Here is a 21,553-nt window from a genome sequence, read left to right as displayed (position 1 = left end):
CTTTGGTCCTGTCGACTCCGCCGCCTGGTAGAACCTACATGGCCATGTAAAAGCTCCGTACCCTTCTCCATGTTTGTTTATCCGCCAATTATTTTCTTTTCTGGTTCCGCAGCAGTCAGCAACAGACTTTTACAAAATAAAAGCCTGTGAGCAACAGACTTTTACAATAATGAAAGAAATAATAAAACCTGCACTAATGCGCGACAAAATAATTGTTGGCGTTAAATAATTGATGAGTTAACGCGATAATAACGAGTTAACTTGCCCAGCATTAAAAAAAGAGATCTAGTTTCAGAAAAGCTGTGTAATCAGTTGTATTGTAACTGGATTGAACATCTCCTCTCCTGCCCGAAGATTTCAGTTCATGTCCTGGCCCATGTCCAGGCCCATGTCACATTGCAGAAGTTCCTCAAAGTTGGATGCACTATGACAGTAAAAGTTAATGAAAGATGCTAAAAAAAAAACTTACTCAACCTCAGAGTTCTGGTGTCTGATTTAAAATCCGCCAATAACCAAGTAGGTGGATAATTAGCCAACATTATAACATCACATATGTACCAATTGCTAAAAGCGAACATTAAGATGTTGAGTTGAGACAATGATGATATAGTCATGGATGTGGTGGCACAGTTACTTTTTATGTGCTATCAGAAAGGTTCATTTTCTATCAAGCTCTTTCATACTAGAAGCTATTGTTTATGATGTGTTTCTGTACAGAGCATTTTAGTGATGAGGGATATTTTCAATTGTAATTATTTAAACATGTTCTTTTATCAGTCTTGTTTGGCTTGGTTAAAGTCTGCATGAATGTTACAGCCATATCTGGTCTCACCTGCGTTATTTAAGTTTTCCTTTGCCATCGGATAAGCTCCTTACTCATGTCTGGTTTTTACAGTGCCCAACTCTGTGGGGAACCTCAGTTGCCGTTCTGGGTCCACCAGTTTGCTGAAACTGGAATGGGACAGACCTCTTGGCTATCAAAGTAAATACAGATACAGGGTCCAAACACTCACTCCCATCCAGACGAGCCAGACTGTGTCTGGAAACACTGCTCACATGGAAGGCCTTCAACCTGCAACTGCATATAACTTCAGTGTAGCAACCACTATACCGTCAGCTGATCTCCAAGGGCTGCCTGCATATATTTTGTGCCATACAAGTGAGTTGTATATTTGAATGAACAATTTGAAAAGCAGACCTGAATGTGTTTTATTCATCAGTGAGAGAGTTATCATGTTTGTTTTTTATACTTTTGACTCTTGACTTAACAAGATTTTTTGATTTTTTTCAGAACCAAAGAGTGTAGACAATCTCGTTGCACAGTTTGTCAGCACAACCCAGATTCGCCTCACGTGGAGTCACCCAGACGATAAAGGGATTTACACATATGAAGCACTGCTTGTACATGCGCAGGGCCAGAGCAAAAGCACCTCTGACAACAGCACAACCTTTGAGAACCTGGAACCTGGCACCGATTACACATTCAGTGTCACCACCAAAGCATATGGCGAGACATCTGAGCCCTCTGTAGCCTCCTCATTCACAAGTAAGAACCCATTTTCTTGTCACACCTTGTTGCACCTAATCTTTCGATTCTTGACCATGAGAGCACAGCAGTCACAACCCAGCAGTACACCAGTGAGTCTCAGTACAGATTCAGCATGCTCTCTCCCTCTCTCTCTCTCTCTCTCTCTCTTTTCTGCAGTTTTTGCTACGCTTACAGGGGCAAGGGAGACCTTTCAGTTCTGTCTGCCACTCCTATTCACTATACGTCTCAAACTGTATTGATCTGCCATACAATACTGTATTTGTACACTTTGGCATTTTATTTTGTTGTCATGTTGTTTCAAGTTATTTTACTGTTCTCTCCTGTAAGATCCTTTGTTTGTATTGTGTAAAGCAAAAAAACTTGAAAAATGGCCAAAGTTACATTGTATGATTACTGAATTACTACATCTTTTTGACATCTTCTTAGCTTGCAAAACTGTCATATCCTGTTCACTGCTAAAATATAGCCCCCACTGTACAAACAAAGATAAATATGAGGAAACTGATTAACTTGAAGAACAAATTATTGATTTCAATAATTGATTTTGAAAAGGGATTATAGAATTCTGAATGCAGTGTTTCATTTTTCAGGAGATGATTTGAAGACATTAGGAGTTCTGGTGTCTGATTTAAAATCCGCCAATAACCAAGTAGGTGGATAATTAGCCAACATTATAACGTAATTTAAGTACTTGAATCACAATATGAATGTAGCCAAGTTACCAGCAAGCTACTGCAAAACTACATGTTATTATTAAACTACTAGTTTAATTACATGAAGTTCACTACTCTTCAGCACTGAAAACTGAACTAAATTATGCAAGCATTGGCTTATTGTATGTGTATATAAACACAGGGTACAACTGGTTGCTCAGTTAATTTGTTTAAATTACAGCCTACTTGCCTTACACTTGTGAAATGAAATGTCATGTCATTTGTAGTGTAATATATGCAATAGATTTACATGGTTTCCCCTTCTTTTTTCTTTCAGGTTTCACATACACAAGAATGTAAGTGCGTGACAGCCACATTTACCTTATCTAAATGGTCTTCCATATGGTCTTGATCGATTCCTGCTATTATGTGTATTACATTATACTTCTCTCTTGCAAACAACTAACAGTCCGCCCTCTCTCCTTGCTGTAAAGGCACGTATTGTAACTATAAAGCTTCCGTCACCACTACGGAAATCACAATAAACGCTGGAGATACCATGTGCTATGTTCACAATACCACCTTCAACCAGATGGGGACAAATATAGTTGTGAGTGGACTGACGCCAGGAACCGCGTACTCCTTAACTATCAACTGCACCAATGACTGCTGCGCCAACTTCACAACACGTACGTTTTTATGTTATTCATTCAGCTTCCTCAAATGACTGTACTCAGTGATGTTCTGACTCATGTCGTGAGTCCTCACGAAAAAGGACTTGCTTCAAAAATCTCACCTGCCTCCTCTTCCCCCTTCCCACATCCTTCTCATGTACGCACAACCCAGCAGTACAGCAGTGAGTCTCAGTACAGATTCAGCATGCTCTCTCTCTCTCTCTCCCTCTCTCTCTCTCTCCCTCTCTCTCTCTCTCTCTCTTTTCTGCAGTTTTTGCTACACTCACAGGGGGCAAAGGAGACCTTTCAGTTCTGTCTGCCACTCCTATTCACTATACGTCCCAAATTGTGCTTTAAGTTAATCGTACATAGTTAAACTGGACACAGAAGTGTTATTTCAAAGCCTGGTGTCGTTCCAGAACCCAACTCTGTGAGTGAGCTGACCCAGCTGAGCCTCAGCATGGAGACCGTGACGGTGGAGTGGACTCAGAGCGACGCTAAGGAAGGCTACTCTTACCGGGTGGATGTTTCTTATCCCAACGGGGCGCAGATTAAGCAGCTCACTGTCACTGACACCAGAGCAACAGTAGGGGGACTGCAGTCTGCAGGGAGGTACAATGTCACTGTCACCACTCAAACTGCAGGTGGCACTCACGCTCCAGCCAAATCCATCACCGCGCTCACAAGTAAGTTCTGGTCCCTGAGCTCCATCACTATCTGTATGTCCGATGGTATATCAGAATACAAATTTCAAACGTTGGATTAAGTGGGTGAATCAGTAACCTGTTTAGGCTTTCCATATAATGCATTTTAAGCAGATGTTTTTGTTAGTCAACACGTTTTTGAAAGAGGTACTGCCCGCTTAAATTAGTTTTTGAGCTGTGAACTAAATTATATGACTGAACTTTAATGAAACACATCAATGCTGGTGTCAGTATTGACAAAAATACCATTTTTATAAAAATCAGCATTTTATGGGTTGAAAATGGCTCAACACGCCATCTACTGTTTAAAATCATCCTGAACCGATGCTGATGAAGAGACACAGTTCGGGATTTATCTACACGAAATTACATAAAAAAAACATCATGAAATTAATATTTAAAAAAAAAGCATGTTATCGCCCTCTAATCAGCCCCTCTGATCTTAGGAATGTTAACGAGCCCCCTCAGCCCCTTGCCAACTTTTTAGAATGTTTCTAAATTATGCAGTGGGTGGAGTTAGGCTCAGAGCTGGGGGTGAACTTACACTTGAAGGATTATGTGTGTGTGTGTGTGTGTGTGTGTGTGCACGCAATGCCTGTTTTTTCATTACTATTAGGCCGTTGCTGGTATTTTTTTCTTTCCTTGCGGAATGTGTGACATCGCTGAATTACTGATGAGCTGCCTGGGCCTCTTTCCCCCCAGAACCCTACCCCATCACTGGGTTAGTAGCCATCACACAAAATGACTCTGCTGTATTCCTGAACTGGACCAGACCCATAGACTTCCCTCCAGAGGGGTCTTACTACATAACTACCAACTGCAGCAAGGCCCAGCCTAACCTGACAGTGGAGGCAGAAGCCATCTACATCACAGGGCTGAGCCCAGGCATCTCCTGCTTCTCTACTGTTTATAGCCAGGTCAATGGCATCGCGGGAGACGCCGTCAGCATCTCATACAGCACAAGTACGGAGGCTTGTCTTTCATGGCTTGTCTTTCTTTAAATTTAGGATGGGCTCACTATTCATTTGTTTTGGTGGTTTGTCATGACTATGTGCTGCCTTTGACCCTAGACAGATTTTCAGTCACAGGACATAGCTTAGCTTGAAGGAGTTCTGCTTCTCCTGCATGTTCTTAATCACTTCTCTCTCTCTCTATCTCTCTCTCTCTCTCACATGCGCTCTGTTTCATTCACTCTTCCTCATTTTCTCACAGAGCCTCCTAAAGTCTCTCCTGAAGTCACGCATGTCGACACAAATGGCATCAATGTGACATGGACCCCCGTGAAGGGTGTTGACAAGTACATTGTCTCCTTGGCCACTGCTGGAGTCACCATTCGGACTGTTAACATTAGCAACAATGAGAGCACAAATCAAAATTTGTCACTTGCGTTTTCACACCTGCTGCCCGCCACCATCTATACGGTCACCATTACGACAGTCAGTGGTTCCTTCAGTGAGCCGTCAGATCCAGTTACCATAGCAACCTGTGAGTACTCAAACCGGACTGATTGGATTGTCTGTAGTAGATGTACAATATCATTGCTGTATAGTCAGCTACATCTTGCTTCCTTCTTGGCTGAACTTCACGATACATTACTAACATCAGCTGAGATTGGTTGTCTGAACTGTCAGCTTCACTCAACCGTTTTGTTCTTTCCTGTAGATCCTACCCAGCCTGGAGAAATAAGAATCATAGACAAAACCACAGGCTCTATCACACTGTCATGGGGAAGTGCTCCAAACATGACCAATGCCAACTTCAGTTACATTGTCAGGTATGAAACTGGAGCTCATAGCAATGAAACCATGACCACAAACACCACCCGGCTCCTGTCCGGCCTGAATTCTGGAACTTCCTACAACATCTCTGTGTCAACCATTGGTCCGATGGACCTCAAGAGTGAACCGGTGTACCTGTACTATGTGACGACAAGTAAGGCTTTTGAACTGCCAGTACATACTACACTATACCTTCCATGCAACCGGTTTATGACCAGTCAAACTTGAGATGATAAAATATCAGTCTTCTCTGATCCCTTTCTTTGTTCAGTGTGTTATCCGCGGCAGGTGACAACGATAGGTTAACTTCAACCATTGAACACGGAAGTGTACATAGATAAGAAGTCTCGCATCCCCCCTAACTCTGGTGCATGTCCTCTTGTTTTGGCAGAACCCGAGAGTGTAACATCTCTGACCGTGTCCACAACATCCACAAACAGCATCACAGTTCAGTGGACCCCCCCCTCTGACGTCAAGGATGGATATAAGTATAGGGTCAGTGGCACCAATGGAGGAGCCACTAACACCACCCAGCTAAATGAATACACTTTCAGCGGTTTAAGTGCAGGAACTAAATACACCTTTAGCGTTCAGACCCTCACTGGTGATGGCACAGCAGGAGCTCTAGTGAATACATCTGACTGCACAGGTGAGCACTGGCCATGAAGCTGTGGAGCTCAGTTGGTTCTTGTCAGGCACTGGTGTAGAAATTGAGTTGTAATTATTTTAGTAGAGAAAAGTGTAAAAGTGACCTTGTTGCACAAATTATCATTTGTATTTCTTACACACTGATATTTATTTTCCTTTTTCCTGCGTCTGTTCATGTTTTTTTGTTCATGTAAAGTCAAATCTGCACCTGGTGCCTGTTACATTTGACCTCAAAGTTTGTCTGCAGCAATAAGCCATCTGAGAATATTTCAACTGCTGTCAGCATATGCTAACCATGCTGTATTTGTGCTGTGCAGCTGCATCGGTGGTGTCTAAGTTAGACTGTTATGGGCCCAACCGGACTGATGCCATGCTGAGCCTAACATGGGCTAACCCTCCTGGCTCAAATATGGGGTTTGAAATCGAGCTGGGAAACTCCAAGCAGTTCATTCACACATGTAACCCCAGTTGCTCCTTTAACTTCTCTGGTCTGGATTACAACACTCTGTATACTGTTGCCATCTTGACCACTGGCTGTGGAAAGAACAGCTCTGTTAAAAGCATATCCTGCAAGACTGGCATTACAGGTGTGTGTGTGTTTGTGTGTGTGTGTGTGTGTGTGTGTGTGTCTGTCTGTCTGTTTGTCCATCAACTTTATAAGTAGCTTCCTCCCAATGGAGCCTCAAGATGTGAGGTGTTACTCTTATACTCATATACCTTCTTGGAATCTGTAAATCTTTAGTGTGACAGAGACATACATTCTGGTTAGCAATAACTGTGTGTGCTTGATAAATGGGACCTCTCAAGCTTATCTGTCCTGATGTGAGATAAAATGGCACTGCAAGGACTGGACATGCTCATAAATGCACATTTATGGTTCTATACACATCTGATTGCTCGATTTGTGTGCTTCTTGTAGTCCCTCCTAAGACCAGCACTGAAGGCAGTGTGATGGCGACTGACATAGAGTTCGACAAGTTCACTCTTCAGCTGAACCCAAGCCTCTTCAACGACACCCACGGCCCTGTAGTCAGTTATGCCATCCTTTTGACCTCAGATCTTGGTATGATTGTCAAGATATATGTTCGGAACTTCTTTTATGTTGGTTTGAGTTTTACGTTTTGTCATCTTTGTACATTATGTTTATTATTTATTTCATCATATATGTGTTATTTTCCCAACAAGGGTCATTAAGTGAAGGGCCAACCCAATACCTGACCAAGACCTTTTCAGACTGGACATCAGGAGAGACCGACACATACCTAGCTGTTGGTCAGGAATTCCCGTCTACAAGTCGCAGCTCAGATACGATCTCAGCGGTGATAGGAGATGGGTCTCAGTGGCAGGGATATGTAAACGGGCCACTCAACGCAAAGGGGACGTACAGGTAAGAGCACCCTGGCAGACTGACCAGAATGACATTGGATCTTCAGATTTAAAAACAAATGGAGATTGTCCTCGGTAATCTAGCATTCTGCACATACAGTTGTTATCTCCTTGATAGTTTCTCAGGGTTGCATGTATAGCATATTTGCAGGCCTATATGCAAATATCTAATAACGTATCTAAATGTATGGCCCTCATGTGATGGAACTCTGTAAATGACCCCATGTTTGTGTAATGGGCATGTACCTCTTTCTGTCACCTTCACAGCTATGCCGTTGTCATCTTCACCCAGATGAAACTAGACAATGGACTCATTTCAGCAAGAGACTCATACTTTTACATCACAGAGTTTCACATGACATCAGTATATCTACCTGAAAATCCAGGTAACTATTAGAGCCCAACAAAAGGCATCATCAGTTTCCCTAAACAGCTCAATGGCAGTTATAGCCATCCTTCTTCCACTCTCAATCACTTAAACATTACATTGTTTAAGGCGTATGGCGTATAACTGGGAAATAACTATGCCATTGTCATTCTGTGTGTCTAGCTGTCATTGGTGGAGCCATAGGAGGTGCTGTTGCAGCAGTGGTCTTTCTCCTCATCATCACTATGATTTTTGTTGTCGGCTTACGGAGGTTTGTGTAATTACCAGCACCTTTGAAACAGTATGCAGATGTGCGATCCATCATGTGACATATCTTACAAGAGTTATGTTTAATTTTAGGAAGAAAAATAAAGAGGACACTCCAGGAGTGCCCATCCACTCCATAAGGTCAGTTTTGTTCAGAAATCATGGCCCGTATGGTCATATTTAGTTATTTGTTTATTTAATTAAAACATGAAAACATTTGTTACATTTTTTAACTTGGCAATTGTTGATTGCTAATCTAAAATATCCCTCTTTTATTTTTACAGAAACTAAGTGTAAGTAATTCCCTTTAAGGACCCCTGCCACTGATCTATGAGTCTGAGAGAGAGAGAGAGAGAGAGAGAGAGAGAGAGAGAGAGAGAGAGAGAGAGAGAGAGAGAGAGAGAGAATGTGAAATGTGATTTAAAGGCATATTGGAATTTTTTTTGTATACATGCACATTTTATAAAATAGAATACCCGTCCCTTGCTTTGTCTAATTTCAGACACTGGCTGGTGGAAGAGCCAAATGACAAGACGGCATTTGGTGATGAGGACTGTGTAGAGATATTACAAACATCACCGCTGAGCAGCTGGAATGGCCGTGATTGTAGTGCAGAAATCAATTATATTTGTGAGAAGCAAAGTGGTATGAATTCATAATTTCACATAGATATCTGTAATGAACTGCTTATATACAACTTGTCTTGTATCAAAGTAGAGTAATGTTCACACTTAAGTAGTTCAAAGTTAAATTGTAGTCCAAGTTGCTGTTGTTTTTCTTGTTGTTGTTTATTAGTTCTCATAGTGACCACCAGACGGCACCAAATGTTCACACTGTTTCTTCTTGCTAATTTCAACTAATCTGGTGGTTTCAAAATACTCCTGCATTCATCTGATAATTGAATGATTTCTTAACTATTTCTTTGCACATTAAACATGGCACAGACTACCTTTACTAAGCCATAGTTTATGTCTTTTCATTGCAGTTGTTTTGCTTCCTTACCTCCTTTTAGTTTAGTGAATATAGACATTTTCATTGCACTCATCGATTTATTGAACCATTTGTTTCTAAACAGTGAACATGTATCTCACAAAACACAATCTGAGATAATTCACAGTGTTTAAAAAGTTAACATGGTTATTTGTCAGTTTCACAAATGGGTCTGAGTCTGTCTTCCGAGGTTACTGGGCTCGAGCAAACTTTACAGAAAACTGCAAGGCTACCCCCCACGGCGACAAACAAACCAATCGCAGCCAAAAAAAACGAAAAAGGCTATAGTTTGACGTGCCCCCATATTGTTAAGGCCTAGGGTTGCCGAAACAATAAGGGAGGCAGAGGCGAGCGAATTGGAATACAAAATTATAGATTTATTAATTAATCGGGGCAGTCCCGATATCAAAAATGATTGGAAGTGGCAAGGAGGGAATCAGTGGACAGTAGTGTCCGCGGGTGTTAGAATGTGCTGCATGCTTGTTGCATGTTCCATAGGCAAAAGTCCAAATGAAAAGCGGAGAAGTCGGGCGAGGTCAGAGAGAGCCAGGTCATGGAAGCAGCTCCTAAAAGGCCCTTGCTACACCTGCACACCGGTGTAGCCCATCAGCTGATCAGGGGCGGCCCACAAGCACCCCTGAGCCTAAGTGTTGGGGAGCAGACAGACAGAAACATAGCAGAAAAGGCCTAGTGGCCGTCACACCTGGGTAATTGTGTGCCTTTTAATCTAGATCATCTGTCAAACAATAGAATAGTTATTGATAGTTGCTGTAAGTGATCCCCATGGTCCTCAGCAAATCTGGACATTTTTGGGTGAAAAGCCTCTTTATCACATCTAGGTCTCCTGGGCAATTCAATTCAATTCAATTCAATTAAATTGTATTTATATAGCGCCATAACAATACAATTGACTCAAAGCGCTTTACAGAGCCCAGAGCCTGGACCCCCTTATTGCAAGCACAGTGGCAGAAGGGGTAAGGAAAAACTCCCTGTTAGTCAGGAAGGAACCTTAAGCAGAACCACGGCACATAAGGTGGGAACCATCTGCTTGTCTCCTGGGCAATCATAGATCCACACTCTGTGTGTTTACATGATGGTATAATTCGAATCTTGCTTTATTCGGACTATGCTATCTTTTGGGGCAACGGCTATTATCCCAATATACATGGCAGTGAATAAATCGAATCATTGGCCGAAAGCATGTCATATCCGATACGATAGGTGGCGCTGTTTTCATTACAACTAGTGGTGATACAGCCATTTCCGCTTGACCTCTTCACCACTACTAACAACAACAACAGTTGATTGAGCATGAATCGCGTCTGTTCATCGGTCCAGGGGCCCGTTCGTCGTAGGGTTGAAGCTAAGTTAATCAATTGGCCTTTTAGCCCGTTAAGATTAGCGAGCTGATTGAGAACAGCAAATATCGGTTCGTTAACGGCTGATCCGCATCCAAATCATGTGGTTAATTTCAACCAGGCTAAACTTATCATGGCATTTGCAAGTGCACGTCCTACTTCAAAAGGGAGGAAAGGTCGATCACCAAAACCATGATTTTCTAACGGTATAATGGTTCTAAACTCAAAGAAAAGGGCTCTTTTTTCTCCGTTGGCGAGCAGGAGATGAACATGAACGCTTATGAAGAATACAAGACCATAATCATGGCAAAATTCAACACCGCCACCGCTGTGAGAGCAAGGTGTGTTGGGATGTTTATAGGGTGATATCTATGTAAGAATACTTGACGGTAAGTGTGAACTGGTACAGAGGATTCTTATACCGGTTTGAAACTGCAAGGTTGCTAGTTCGAATCCCCTCACCTCCTTCCTCTGTGTAGTTTTACTTTTCCTTGTAAGTCGCTTTGAATAAAAGCGTCTGTTAAATGACTAAATGTAAATGTATTAATAACAAATGCAATAAAATGAAGCAGTGAAAATAAATTGTGTGTATTTCTCTCTATTCTTATCATGAGTCCACCTTAATCATTTTCTACAATAATGATATGCTATGGTGTAATAATAACACTCATATAATTAGGAGTGCTTTGTTCTCCGCATCACCAAAAATGTACCACTCGCAAAAAAGCACAAGACAGTCAATGTTCGACTGTGGTGTTTGCAATAAATGACTCGAGAAGGTCTTGTAAATTAATTATTCCTTGCGCTCATACAAGAACTCATCATGATGGAATACGCTAATCTAACTAGGTATCTAATATCAGCCCTTGGTCAATGGGATCCATCCTTTTTCCGGGGGTGTGGCAAGCTTATCCAGCTACACCTAAGTTAGCCTGCGCTGGAGCAGGTTAGTGCTAATTGATATGTTACTATGGTGATTTAGCGAAAGTTGCTTCCACGAACCAAAAAGAGGGGCGTTTTTTATCCTAGCCTGAAAATTAGTTCGCTAAACTGCTTAGCGAGCTACGACGAATACCCCCCAGAAATGCGTGTTGCCTCTTGGGTTGTCATTGCGTTGTTTGTTTGTTTGTTTCTGCTGGGCCGACGTGTTTATAAGTTACATTATTCAAAGGTGAAAGATAAAAGGCGGGAGAAACGCACGCACATTCACACACACACACGCGTGCGCAAATAATGGGTTACAGTCAAAACGCATTGCCCTTCTGCCAGTTGCATCAAATTGTTTTAGTACTTCTTCGCTGTCGATTTCCAAATCTGTGTGAATATTCATGAGATTGACAGACAAAGACGAAGGGAAAAGGACGAAAGGAATGGAAAGGGTTAAAATACACAGGACTTACTGTGCCTTGTAATTATATCAGTTATCTTTTAATGATAGTACCTTCTTTTAATTAGTACGTAATGTACTTTGTACTTTTAAATTATGTAATATTGTATTGTTTAACTTATAATTCATAATTATATATCTTTCACTTTTTTAAAATATTTCCTTTGGATGTTCCATTTGCTTTTATTGATTGAATTGCCTCTGTGTATGAACTGTGTTATGTATACACAGAAGAAGACATGTACTGTATAAACTTGCCTGGCCTGGCCTTGCAGAAGAAGACATTTTAGTGTTCCAGGTGGATTTTTTTCAGCCTGAATTAAAATAAGTCCAAGTTTAAAAATGTTTAAAATGTGATCAAAACAGGAGTGGGTGAGATTCTTCACAAAGGGCTCAAAATGACTCAAAATGATTTCTGTACTTTGGCACTGACAAACGGTCTGTAGAAAGGGTGTTTTATCTGATTTGAACCATGACATCCAGTCTCTGACTTCTGCTAGACAGCAAGGCAGTGGAGTTACCTTATCCAGATCATCTGGTTTAGCAGACATACTGTAGAAGATACTTTACATAGCAGTGACAAGAGATTATAAAAGAGTTATATTTATAAACAATTGTGACTTAATGGCTATAAGTATAATGAAAATAAGACAGGACCCTTGATTGACCATAAGACAAGTGGTAAACATAAAATTGCCAATTACTGTGGAGGATTGTCTGTTGGACCAAAAGGAAATGAACCACTCAATGGCAGTGCCAGAGATGCCTACCAAGTTTACCAATCTGTCAATTCAAATGTCATGATCGACAGTATCATATGCTAGTCTATATAATTGCTATCATACACAGTATATACTTTATGCAGTAGTTTAATTTGTTTGTTTAAATGTTACTTTTATTTTATTAGGAAAAAAGAGCAGAAGTCCAAATGGTTGTTTACTACTTTTATTGATTCACTTTAACATATTGAGCAAATTATGTTTGAGAAAAGAAAAAAACAATTATCTGGTGGTTTATAAGCTGCACAACAATATTCAGTTTGTAGCAGAACTCAATGAAGAATGTCCCGAATGGTTTGCTATGAAATCCATTCTACTGTCAGGGCACATACAGTACCAGTCAAAAGTTTGGACACACCTTACATTTTTTTGAGAAGTGTTTTCTTTACTTTTATTATTTTCTACATCGTAGATTTATACTGAAGACATTTAAACTACGAAAGAACACATATGGAATGATGTACTAAACAAAAAAAGTTTTATTTACCATGTAGAAAATAATAAAATCAAAGAAAAATCTTCTAAAAAAATGAGAATGTGTGTCCAAACTTTTGACTGGTACTGTACCTACAGGCCAAGATTATCTGTGGTTGGACTTCCACCAACAAAGAGTCAACAAAGAGTCAACAAAGACCCTTTTAATAAGTCTACTCTTTATTTGAGAGCAACCACAATTATTTCAGTGTATTCTTCTGAGAAATCATAAAAAACATCCATCATGCATCAATTTCCTTCCGCCTCTTCCTGCCTGTGCCCTGTCCTTCTGCTCGAGGACATCTCATTGGTTACCGCCGCACGGATTTGCCACACGGCCCATGAAGATGATGGTGTTGATGGTGGACTCACGGATGAGCAGTAGAAAAGGCCGGTTGGCGATGAAGACTTCGCGGTTGAAGTTGATGGAGCGACCGATGGCCACCACTGCTGTGGCAGCAGCTGCCTCACTACCCTCTTCATTTACCTAACGGAGAATGTTTCATTTATTAGTGTTTTAAATACTACAAAATAATTATTATAAATAGATTGCCATGCTTTAAACTGCAATCACAGTATATATACGCATGGTTTAGTCACTTCTGCAAGCAAGTATTAGAGTTTATGGTAATAGTAACTAACACCATTCAAACAGGTTGATGATGAAAGAAACCATAATGAACATATGACATGCATCAAACATTCAGACGTACCTCCAGAAATGCTTTATGGTAGGCATCTGATATGAAAACGTTATCTGACTCATCTGCAAGTAGCCCTGAAAAGTAAAACATTTGCATAAATATGACATAAAATATGACAAGAACTTAAATTTGACAGAGAGAGGCTGATTGAATATACATTCACTAAATATGTATTCATTCCTTTTGACCAAATGATTCAACATTAAATGACCTTAGTGTAATCTCTAAGGGGTTCACAACCTTTTCAAGCACCACTAAGGGTCTTAGTGGCTTAGGCTTAGGTGGTCTTGGGGCAATTACATCATCAGGTTAGAAAGTGTGCGGATCGGGCGTTTACACAAACACTGATCCGCTAGCGGGTTCGAATCTTCTCACTCTGGAGACCGGGTTCAAAAGGTTGCGGATTCAGTGACCCAATCCGCGGGGTTCGTGTTAACGAGAGGCCGATCCGGAAACCTTTCTTTGATTTGATTGATTGAGATTGATGCCTTTTGCCATTCATTATTTTTATTCTCTTTTATTCTATGTTTGATGATTTTTCAGAGCTTTTTGATGATTTGAACGTATATATTTTATGTACCGGGAAGGCTAGCCTGATGTGGGCTGAAGAGGTCCTGCAGGCCCATACTCTGCAGCTTCTCCTTCAAGCTGAAGCTATCTTCAATCTGGAAGCGTGGGATCTGCACAGCCACTTTTATCTCCTTCATGTTGTCCAGCCAGCCAACCAGCTTCTTCAGGTCCAGGCTTTTCTCCACCTCAAATCAAAGCACACAAATATTTCTTTGATCCAGAGTTATACATGCACATTTTTAGCTGGTCCTAACACACAGTATGGACAGAATTATGTGAAATTATAGCCTATTTCTAATAATTGTGTATAAATGTCAACACTGCTTGTTTCGTCTGCTGTTATATTTTTCCAGTTCTCCAAAACAATACATGTGTAGACCCTAGAAACAGATCTGGTCAGATCTGGACCTTTCTATATCAATACTCTGATACTCAAAAGTATGAATGGTAACCATAGTAACCTAATGCATGCAAAGCAAATATATCTAAAATGTAAAATAAATACAAAGGAAGAGATCAGAACATTTAATGCAATTCAAGGCATACAGAGAGAGACAGACGAAGGAGAAAGAAGGCAAAAAAGAAGAGGAGAGAAAGGTGTGTAAAGAGTGATAGATTGAAAGATAGAGAGAAAGAGAGATACAGTATGGAGTGTTAGACTGGGAAGGTGATGGGGACAGATAGATAGATAGATACATAGAGAAACGAGAAAGAGAGAGATACGAGAGAAACACCGAGAGTGAAAGAATAAGAAAGAGGACAAATAGTTTTGATACAGAAGTTAAAGAGATTAGGTTAGAAAGAAGTTAAGTTAGATATTAAGATAGAGAAAGACATTGAAAGAGAGATCATTTGTATATGTGTTGATAGAGTAGTTACAAGATCGGTAGTTGGGGTTGTTGCTATTTTGGCTGCTAGGTTGCCTTTGGGTAGTTATTACGGTTGCTATGGTGGTTTAGGTTGTTGCTAGGGTGTCCAAGGGTAGTTATGGTGGTTGCTAAGGTATTGCTATGGTAACTGCTAGCAGCACTGCTGGTAGTCATGGTGGTTGTCATGGTGGTACTGTTGTTGTCATTGTGGTAGTGGTTGCTAGGTTGGTCATTTTTTCTCATTTGAAAGTATAAAGTTCACAAAAATCTAAATGACACTCCCGCCGAACTATTTACAAGACCTATGCAACAAAGATTGAACAAAGTTTCTTTGTTAAGTGGTTCAAGCTGAATTATTCCTGGAACAAGAATAATAAGTCAAATCTTGCCTCGGAAGTGCTTTGCATTTGCATACATTGCTTTGCATACACCGTTCTAACGGTCGATTGATGAACAGCTGTTTGATATTTCCACTACAGCGTGCACAAGCCAATGAATAAATAAAACAAACACACTGGTAAGATGGCCCTGAGACTTTGTACATTATTTGTTCCACAGCACACATATTGTGAAGGCAGGACACATCCTGTATGATTTGTACCTCAGACAAGGTGGTGCCTTTGGTCGGAAGGATCAGCACCATCGTGATGTCCTCTCCACGGTATGGCATTTCAAGGACCTTAACTTTATCTTCATCGAACTTTCCATACTTGAATTTTGTTTCCTGATACATCATAGGCACTTCGCAGGTTTTTTCATCAGTAACATAAAAGTCATCTTTCATAACGTTCTCCTTGTCGAATTTGTTTCTCCACTGGCCCTGAAGTGCAATACATAAAGTAAATCTACAGTAAATTAAGGGAAAGTTCTTAACAACTCAATTTGGTTTGCACAGTATGTTCGAACAAATAATATTTGGAACATTAGGTATTATTGGTTACTCAGTGTCTCTCTACCTTGAAATAGATGGTGTTCACCAGAACAAGAATAGTGTTGGGGTCTATTGAGCCTTGTGGCAGTGTGTTTTGGATCCGGTTCTCTGTCTTGTTTGAAATCCATTCATTAATTGTCATTCTTGAAAGCTCTGGCTTCTCCTGTGAGGGACAAACAAGTCTTTAGGCATGGTGAACAAATCAGGGTGTATGATCTCAACTAATTCTCTAATAGAAAGTGACCTTGAAGTTGAGTGGTAACAGCTTTGCCCCATAAATCAGCTCACTGATGTTCTGGTAAGTCTCATTGAAACTCAAAGACTTCTCCCCAAACAAACGATTGGCTGAGACCAGCTCTGTTGTCTTGTCCTTTTTTCGATAAAGACGGCAGTTCAGCTTAGCAAAGAAGAAGTGCACCTGGTCAGATGTCTTCTCTTTGATCGTGTCAAACTGAAACACCTACAGAGACAGAAAAAAACAATAATGTTTTGCCATCAATATTCAGTCTTTCCTCAATCGCTAAGTACCATTATTAGTACACTGAAAAGAAACATAGCATACAGGATAATTCCCACAAGCACAAGAAGCTCGACTGAATTTCCAGCAACAGAAAGAAATAAGTCTGAGACTGCTCATGTTAATCTTTATTATACTTGTAAATAAACACTCAAATGCAAACTATTTGCCCGATAACATCTTTCATCACCTGTCATGTGGTTATCTTACTTTCATGAGTTGCTCCAGGGTGGTGTTACAGGCTCCCAGCTTGGTCATGGCGAACGCTGTGGAAATGCTGATTGGGGACATGAAGATGTTATCTGTTGGCTTGCCCTTAGCAAGCTCCTGGAAGAGAGAGAGGGCAAATCGGCTATTCGCCTTCGAAAGTTCCCACACTCGGGGGTTGGTGGACTCCGGAATTTCCTCTTCTGCTTCTACAGGTTCCTCAGTCTCAGGTTCAGGATCCGGGCTGCGATAGACGCACAAAGGCTCCAGGGGGAGGTCTTTGGGCTTGGCATTGCAGATATCTCGGTTGGCCTGGGCTGTGCAAAGCAGGGGCAGGAAGCACAGGAACCACACAGACACCAGCAACTTCATCCTAATGACATCAAAAGACAAACAAGTGGCCCTGTGAAGTATGGGTATGCTTGAAGCCAAATACTCAACTCTCAAATACTCTATTCAAAAACTCTCAAATACTCAACTGAGCTCTGAAGAAAAATACTCTATTCAAAAACTCTCAAATAACAACTGAGTTCTGAAGACAAATACTCTACTCTCAAATAACAACTGAGTTCTGAAGACAAATACTCTATTCAAAAATTCTCAATTAACAACTGAGTTCTGAAGAAAAATATGTTGGCTATACTTCTTAGTTTAGTTGTTTTTACATATTTTCTCACCTTATTGCAAATTTGTGTTTTGCATAGATTGTGTGAGGTGAAACCCTGAGATGGAGCCATCTCTTTAACAATGATGTGTCCACAAAACACTCAAAGTGATGATTGAGATGCAATGTGCATGAACGTTGGGTATAATCGGCTAAATTGTGCAAGAAGATGGAATGCAAAAAGAAAAGCGCAAGCAAGAACGTTTTAAATCATGCAACAGAAAAGCAAATTAAGATAAATATCTGAGAAAAACAACATCTGGTCACCCTATGAAGACCAAAGATCTTGGAATGAAGAAGAATTCAACAGAGCAAGGGGCCGGAGATTAGAAGACGAGGCCTGTGTAGGTGGTAGAGCAAAACCTCATAGTAACGGTGGTCCAACAAGAAAGAAAGATTTCATTTGAAGAGAACACCTGCCAACAACAGCACTTTGAGGGCCCCTTGACCAGGACTGGTGATACCTGGTGCTAAATACTCCCCCTCTGGAAGAATGAGGACATTAGTTTAAAACACCACACATGTGCCCCACACATCAGGTGACTGGTCTGGAAGAATGAGGACATTAGTTTAAAACACCATAAATTTGTGTTCCTTCTGAGCTGTGCACCACACGCCAACATGTGTTCCTTCTGAGCTGTGCACCACACGCCAACATGTGTTCCTTCTGAGCTGTGCACCACACGCCAACATGTGTTCCTTCTGAGCTGTGCACCACACGCCAACATGTGTTCCTTCTGAGCTGTGCACCACACGCCAACATGTGTTCCTTCTGAGCTGTGTCCCACACGCCCTCATGTGTTCCTTGAACAAATACCAAACACTGACTGGCTACAACTCACTTAGTAACCAGTGAATGACTACCATTAACATATACCCAATCATTTGAAGCCACGAGGCACAGAGAAAAGGAGGGATTGGACTCTGCTGTATTTATGCATCTGAGTAGAGATGAATTTGAACATGGTTTTCAAAAAATAGTATTTGTGGACACTGTTCAGCAATAGCTCTAATTCAAGCTCTTTTATATGCTGATGAATTGAGACGGTTTACAAAATGGAGACCTAAACTCATTCAGATGCACACAGTTTCACAATCATTTGGGGTCCAGGCTCTGGGCTCTGTAAAGCGCCTTGAGACAATTTTATTGTTCTGGCGCTATATAAATAGAATTGAATTGAATTTACTGATGCCACTTCTGGGAATGTGGCATACGTATGTACATGGTTTTCTATACGTACATTAATTTGTCCTGAATCAAATCAATGCACATTTTGAGAAGTGACCTCAGACCAAATGAACCGCAGTGTGTTGGCAGTCGATGATGCCTTATACAAACAGTCATATTTTTGGAAAAGTACTGTGAAAACCCCATACTGCTAAATCCATAGTGGCTATAGAGATTGTAACTGTTTGAATGAAAATGTTTGCTTCGCCTGGCTGTTTTATGTTCAGCCAATAAAGTGAAGAAAGGAACACAAAATGATCGTGTCAATACAAAAATGTTTGAAAAATGATCAGCATTGATAATGCTGAGTTTAACCTTCAGACTTACCCGTCTAGGGCCTGTGAGGCGCTTCACATATTACAATAAAAGCCTTTTATCCTCAGATCCAGTATGTTAGAGCACAACACTGTCTAGCTCCTAGAAAAATCTTATGTTCAATCTCGTGTTCAATAAGGTCCTAAATGACTTCCAATAGATTTCACTGTTTGAAAACAACTCCCCCCTGCCGTCTAAATGTGTTTTGTCGATGCAGAGTAATCTAGTCTTCAAACAGAGAAAAAAAACCTGACTTATACTGTACTGGTACCTGGCACGTCTGCAACAGAATACTATTCTATTTCACAAATGATTGCTTTTTATCTGAGGTTAGTTGAATTTAAACATTATTTCTTCCCCTAAAAATCATTGATGATCTAGCATGACCCTCAGTCACACTCTACATGTAGTTTGAGTCCTCTCATGTCATGATAAAAAGCCAATAATACACATTTCTTACCTGCGTTTGTGTCTGTATTATTGAAATATGCAACCTTAGGAGCTGGTTCTGCTACGACCTGAGGTAAGAGACCTGTTTGGCAGGGTCAGTGGCCTGTAGTACATTATGTTGTGGATACAGACTGCATAATCTGTGCTCAACCCAACCTTTGAGCTATTGATCAGGTTAGTGCTCCGAGTTCTCTTTTCAGAGTTGAAATGAAAAACTACATACACTCATCTCAGAAAGTAAGAATATAACCTGACTTTCCCATTGACTTTGGCTACTGACTTAATTTACTTTAATTGATGTCAACATCATAAACTCCATATGAAATCTATGAAAGACATACCTTTCTTCGATGAAGTAGATCTGTTGAGGTGGCCTAAATATTTTTCTCTCTCAGTTGACCAACTCCAGTTGACTGGGATTAGCTTGCTTCAATATGTGTGAGTGTGTAGGAGTGTGTAGGTTGCCGATTCCAGTTTGCAGCAATCATCAGGTTTCTCATGGGATGGGTGAGAGAGATAAGCAGTAAAGGATCCAAGAACTTCACAGAAACATCACAGAGTATTCCAGCAGCATGGCATTCCTGACACGTGAACCACAGTAGAATGTTTGGGAAATAGTCTGTTAGCATGCTAGCTCACTGACTAATTTTACATTAACAAGCTGCTTACAGCAGGAAGCAATGGTGAGACTCCCTCATCAAGTTGTATATATACAACGTTTTTGCAGTTGTTTGTAGCAGTAACTGTAAAAGAGATGTTAGGATGACATTAATACTTTTCTAATACTTTTAATCATTTGTGTTGTATAATCATGTTGCCTATGCGATAGTTGTGCCATGGTTTTCTGTATATGTATCCTTGATTTTTCCTTGTTTCGGGTTTGAAAACAAAATCATTTACTAATGAATGATAGTCCTACCTAAACAGCTTTCTTCATAATTAAAAATGTAAAAATGTCAAAAGAAAGCTCTCCGAGTCTGGACAAGTTTTGTTATGGTTGTGTGGCTTGCTATTAAGAAATCTGATGTCATGAAGTTGCATGTTTAATGCTGAAGATGTTCAGTAAGTAGACCACTGCAGTTGCCAAAACTCCACGTTTTACACGGTTTCTATGCTACAGTTGAGCTCTAATGTTATTGAGGAAATCCTTGTAGCATTAATTATTATAATTATATTAAAGAAAGAAATAATTTCGCTGCTCGCCTCCACCACCTTATTTCTTGTGACCATCTTATGCTGCTTAGCAACAGTAGACAAAAACAGTAGCCTGCTGTCAGTACAATGTATAAAAGTGTTAGTAGGTAAATGCACCGAATGTTTTAATGAGATCTTAATATGTGTTATGGTTGATCTACAGGGCACTTTTTGCTTTGGCACACCTTATATCCCGTAAGCACACCCACATTAAACAGACTGGCCACACTGGTGTGCCACACTAGTCTTTTCCAAATCTATTCAGATAAAGTCATGTAGTCTAACCCTAGCTCTCACCAATGTGCAGAGAAAACACCAACTGATTCTGCACCGACCTTTGATAATATTATCTCCTGTAACCAATCATGACATTTTATCGTTTTATATCCACATACAGCCAGACTGTGTAATCAAATAGTGGTCTCTGCTAGAGTGCTACTGAGCCCCATGTTTATGCACTCAGCCCCCCCGCCCCGCCGCACACCCACCCACACACACCCACACCCACACACACACAGCCCCCCCCCCCCCCCCACACACACACACACACACACACACACACACACACACACACACACACACAAGGTCCATGGTCTCCATGTTCTGGCCAAACAACTCTAGGTCAGCGGCAGGGTCCTGACCCCCATCATGGCACGGAGGCGGACCCAGGAGGCTGAGACGGCCCATTTCTACATCCACATCAAAAGAACACGTTGAAAAATAGCTAATATTGAAATAATCTTTATTCATAAAAACCTTGACAGATGCTGCAAACAGTGTAAAAACGATATGTAGTATTTCATGTTAACGAAGATAACAAATCAACAGTTCAACGGCACACATTTAATGGCATGGTAAAGTGGAGTAAGACTGGTGAGCACCTGGGGCCT

The 21,553-nt window shown here is 40.7% G+C and overlaps 1 protein-coding gene, 1 long non-coding RNA gene and 1 pseudogene across 4 annotated transcripts; 2 read left to right on the top strand and 1 right to left on the bottom strand.

Annotated features, from left to right (window-relative positions):
- The first annotated feature begins 1,056 nt into the window (after positions 1 to 1,056).
- Positions 1,057 to 7,405, top strand: LOC122129125 (annotated as a pseudogene).
- A 349-nt stretch (positions 7,406 to 7,754) lies between these two features.
- LOC122129128 lies at positions 7,755 to 8,167 on the top strand. The gene is made up of 3 exons (XR_006151743.1): positions 7,755 to 7,778; positions 7,943 to 8,030; positions 8,120 to 8,167. It is a non-coding gene; the product is annotated as an uncharacterized LOC122129128 (long non-coding RNA).
- Positions 8,168 to 13,174: 5,007 nt separating this feature from the next.
- Positions 13,175 to 19,946, bottom strand: LOC122129122 (antithrombin-III-like). 3 transcript variants are annotated; one of them, XM_042704167.1, is made up of 9 exons: positions 19,065 to 19,084; positions 18,327 to 18,330; positions 16,816 to 17,185; positions 16,333 to 16,548; positions 16,114 to 16,251; positions 15,759 to 15,977; positions 14,299 to 14,473; positions 13,728 to 13,792; positions 13,175 to 13,501 (listed from the first exon to the last, which is right to left on the bottom strand). In XM_042704167.1, the coding sequence occupies exons 3-9, from the start codon at positions 17,182 to 17,184 to the stop codon at positions 13,319 to 13,321; spliced, it is 1,365 nt and encodes a 454-aa protein (XP_042560101.1). In that variant the 5' UTR covers position 17,185; positions 18,327 to 18,330; positions 19,065 to 19,084; the 3' UTR covers positions 13,175 to 13,318. The 3 variants fall into 3 exon arrangements, with proteins under 3 accessions (XP_042560101.1, XP_042560100.1, XP_042560099.1); XM_042704166.1 differs by lacking the exons at positions 18,327 to 18,330; positions 19,065 to 19,084 and adding an exon at positions 19,811 to 19,946; XM_042704165.1 differs by lacking the exons at positions 18,327 to 18,330; positions 19,065 to 19,084 and adding an exon at positions 19,480 to 19,635.
- Between the last annotated feature and the right edge of the window lie 1,607 nt (positions 19,947 to 21,553).

The sequence above is a fragment of the Clupea harengus genome, unplaced genomic scaffold, assembly GCF_900700415.2.
Source record: "Clupea harengus unplaced genomic scaffold, Ch_v2.0.2, whole genome shotgun sequence".
Taxonomy (NCBI): Eukaryota; Metazoa; Chordata; class Actinopteri; order Clupeiformes; family Clupeidae; genus Clupea; species Clupea harengus.
The sequence above is the reverse complement of the archived record's forward strand: the minus strand, read 5'-3'. Positions and strand labels throughout refer to the sequence as shown.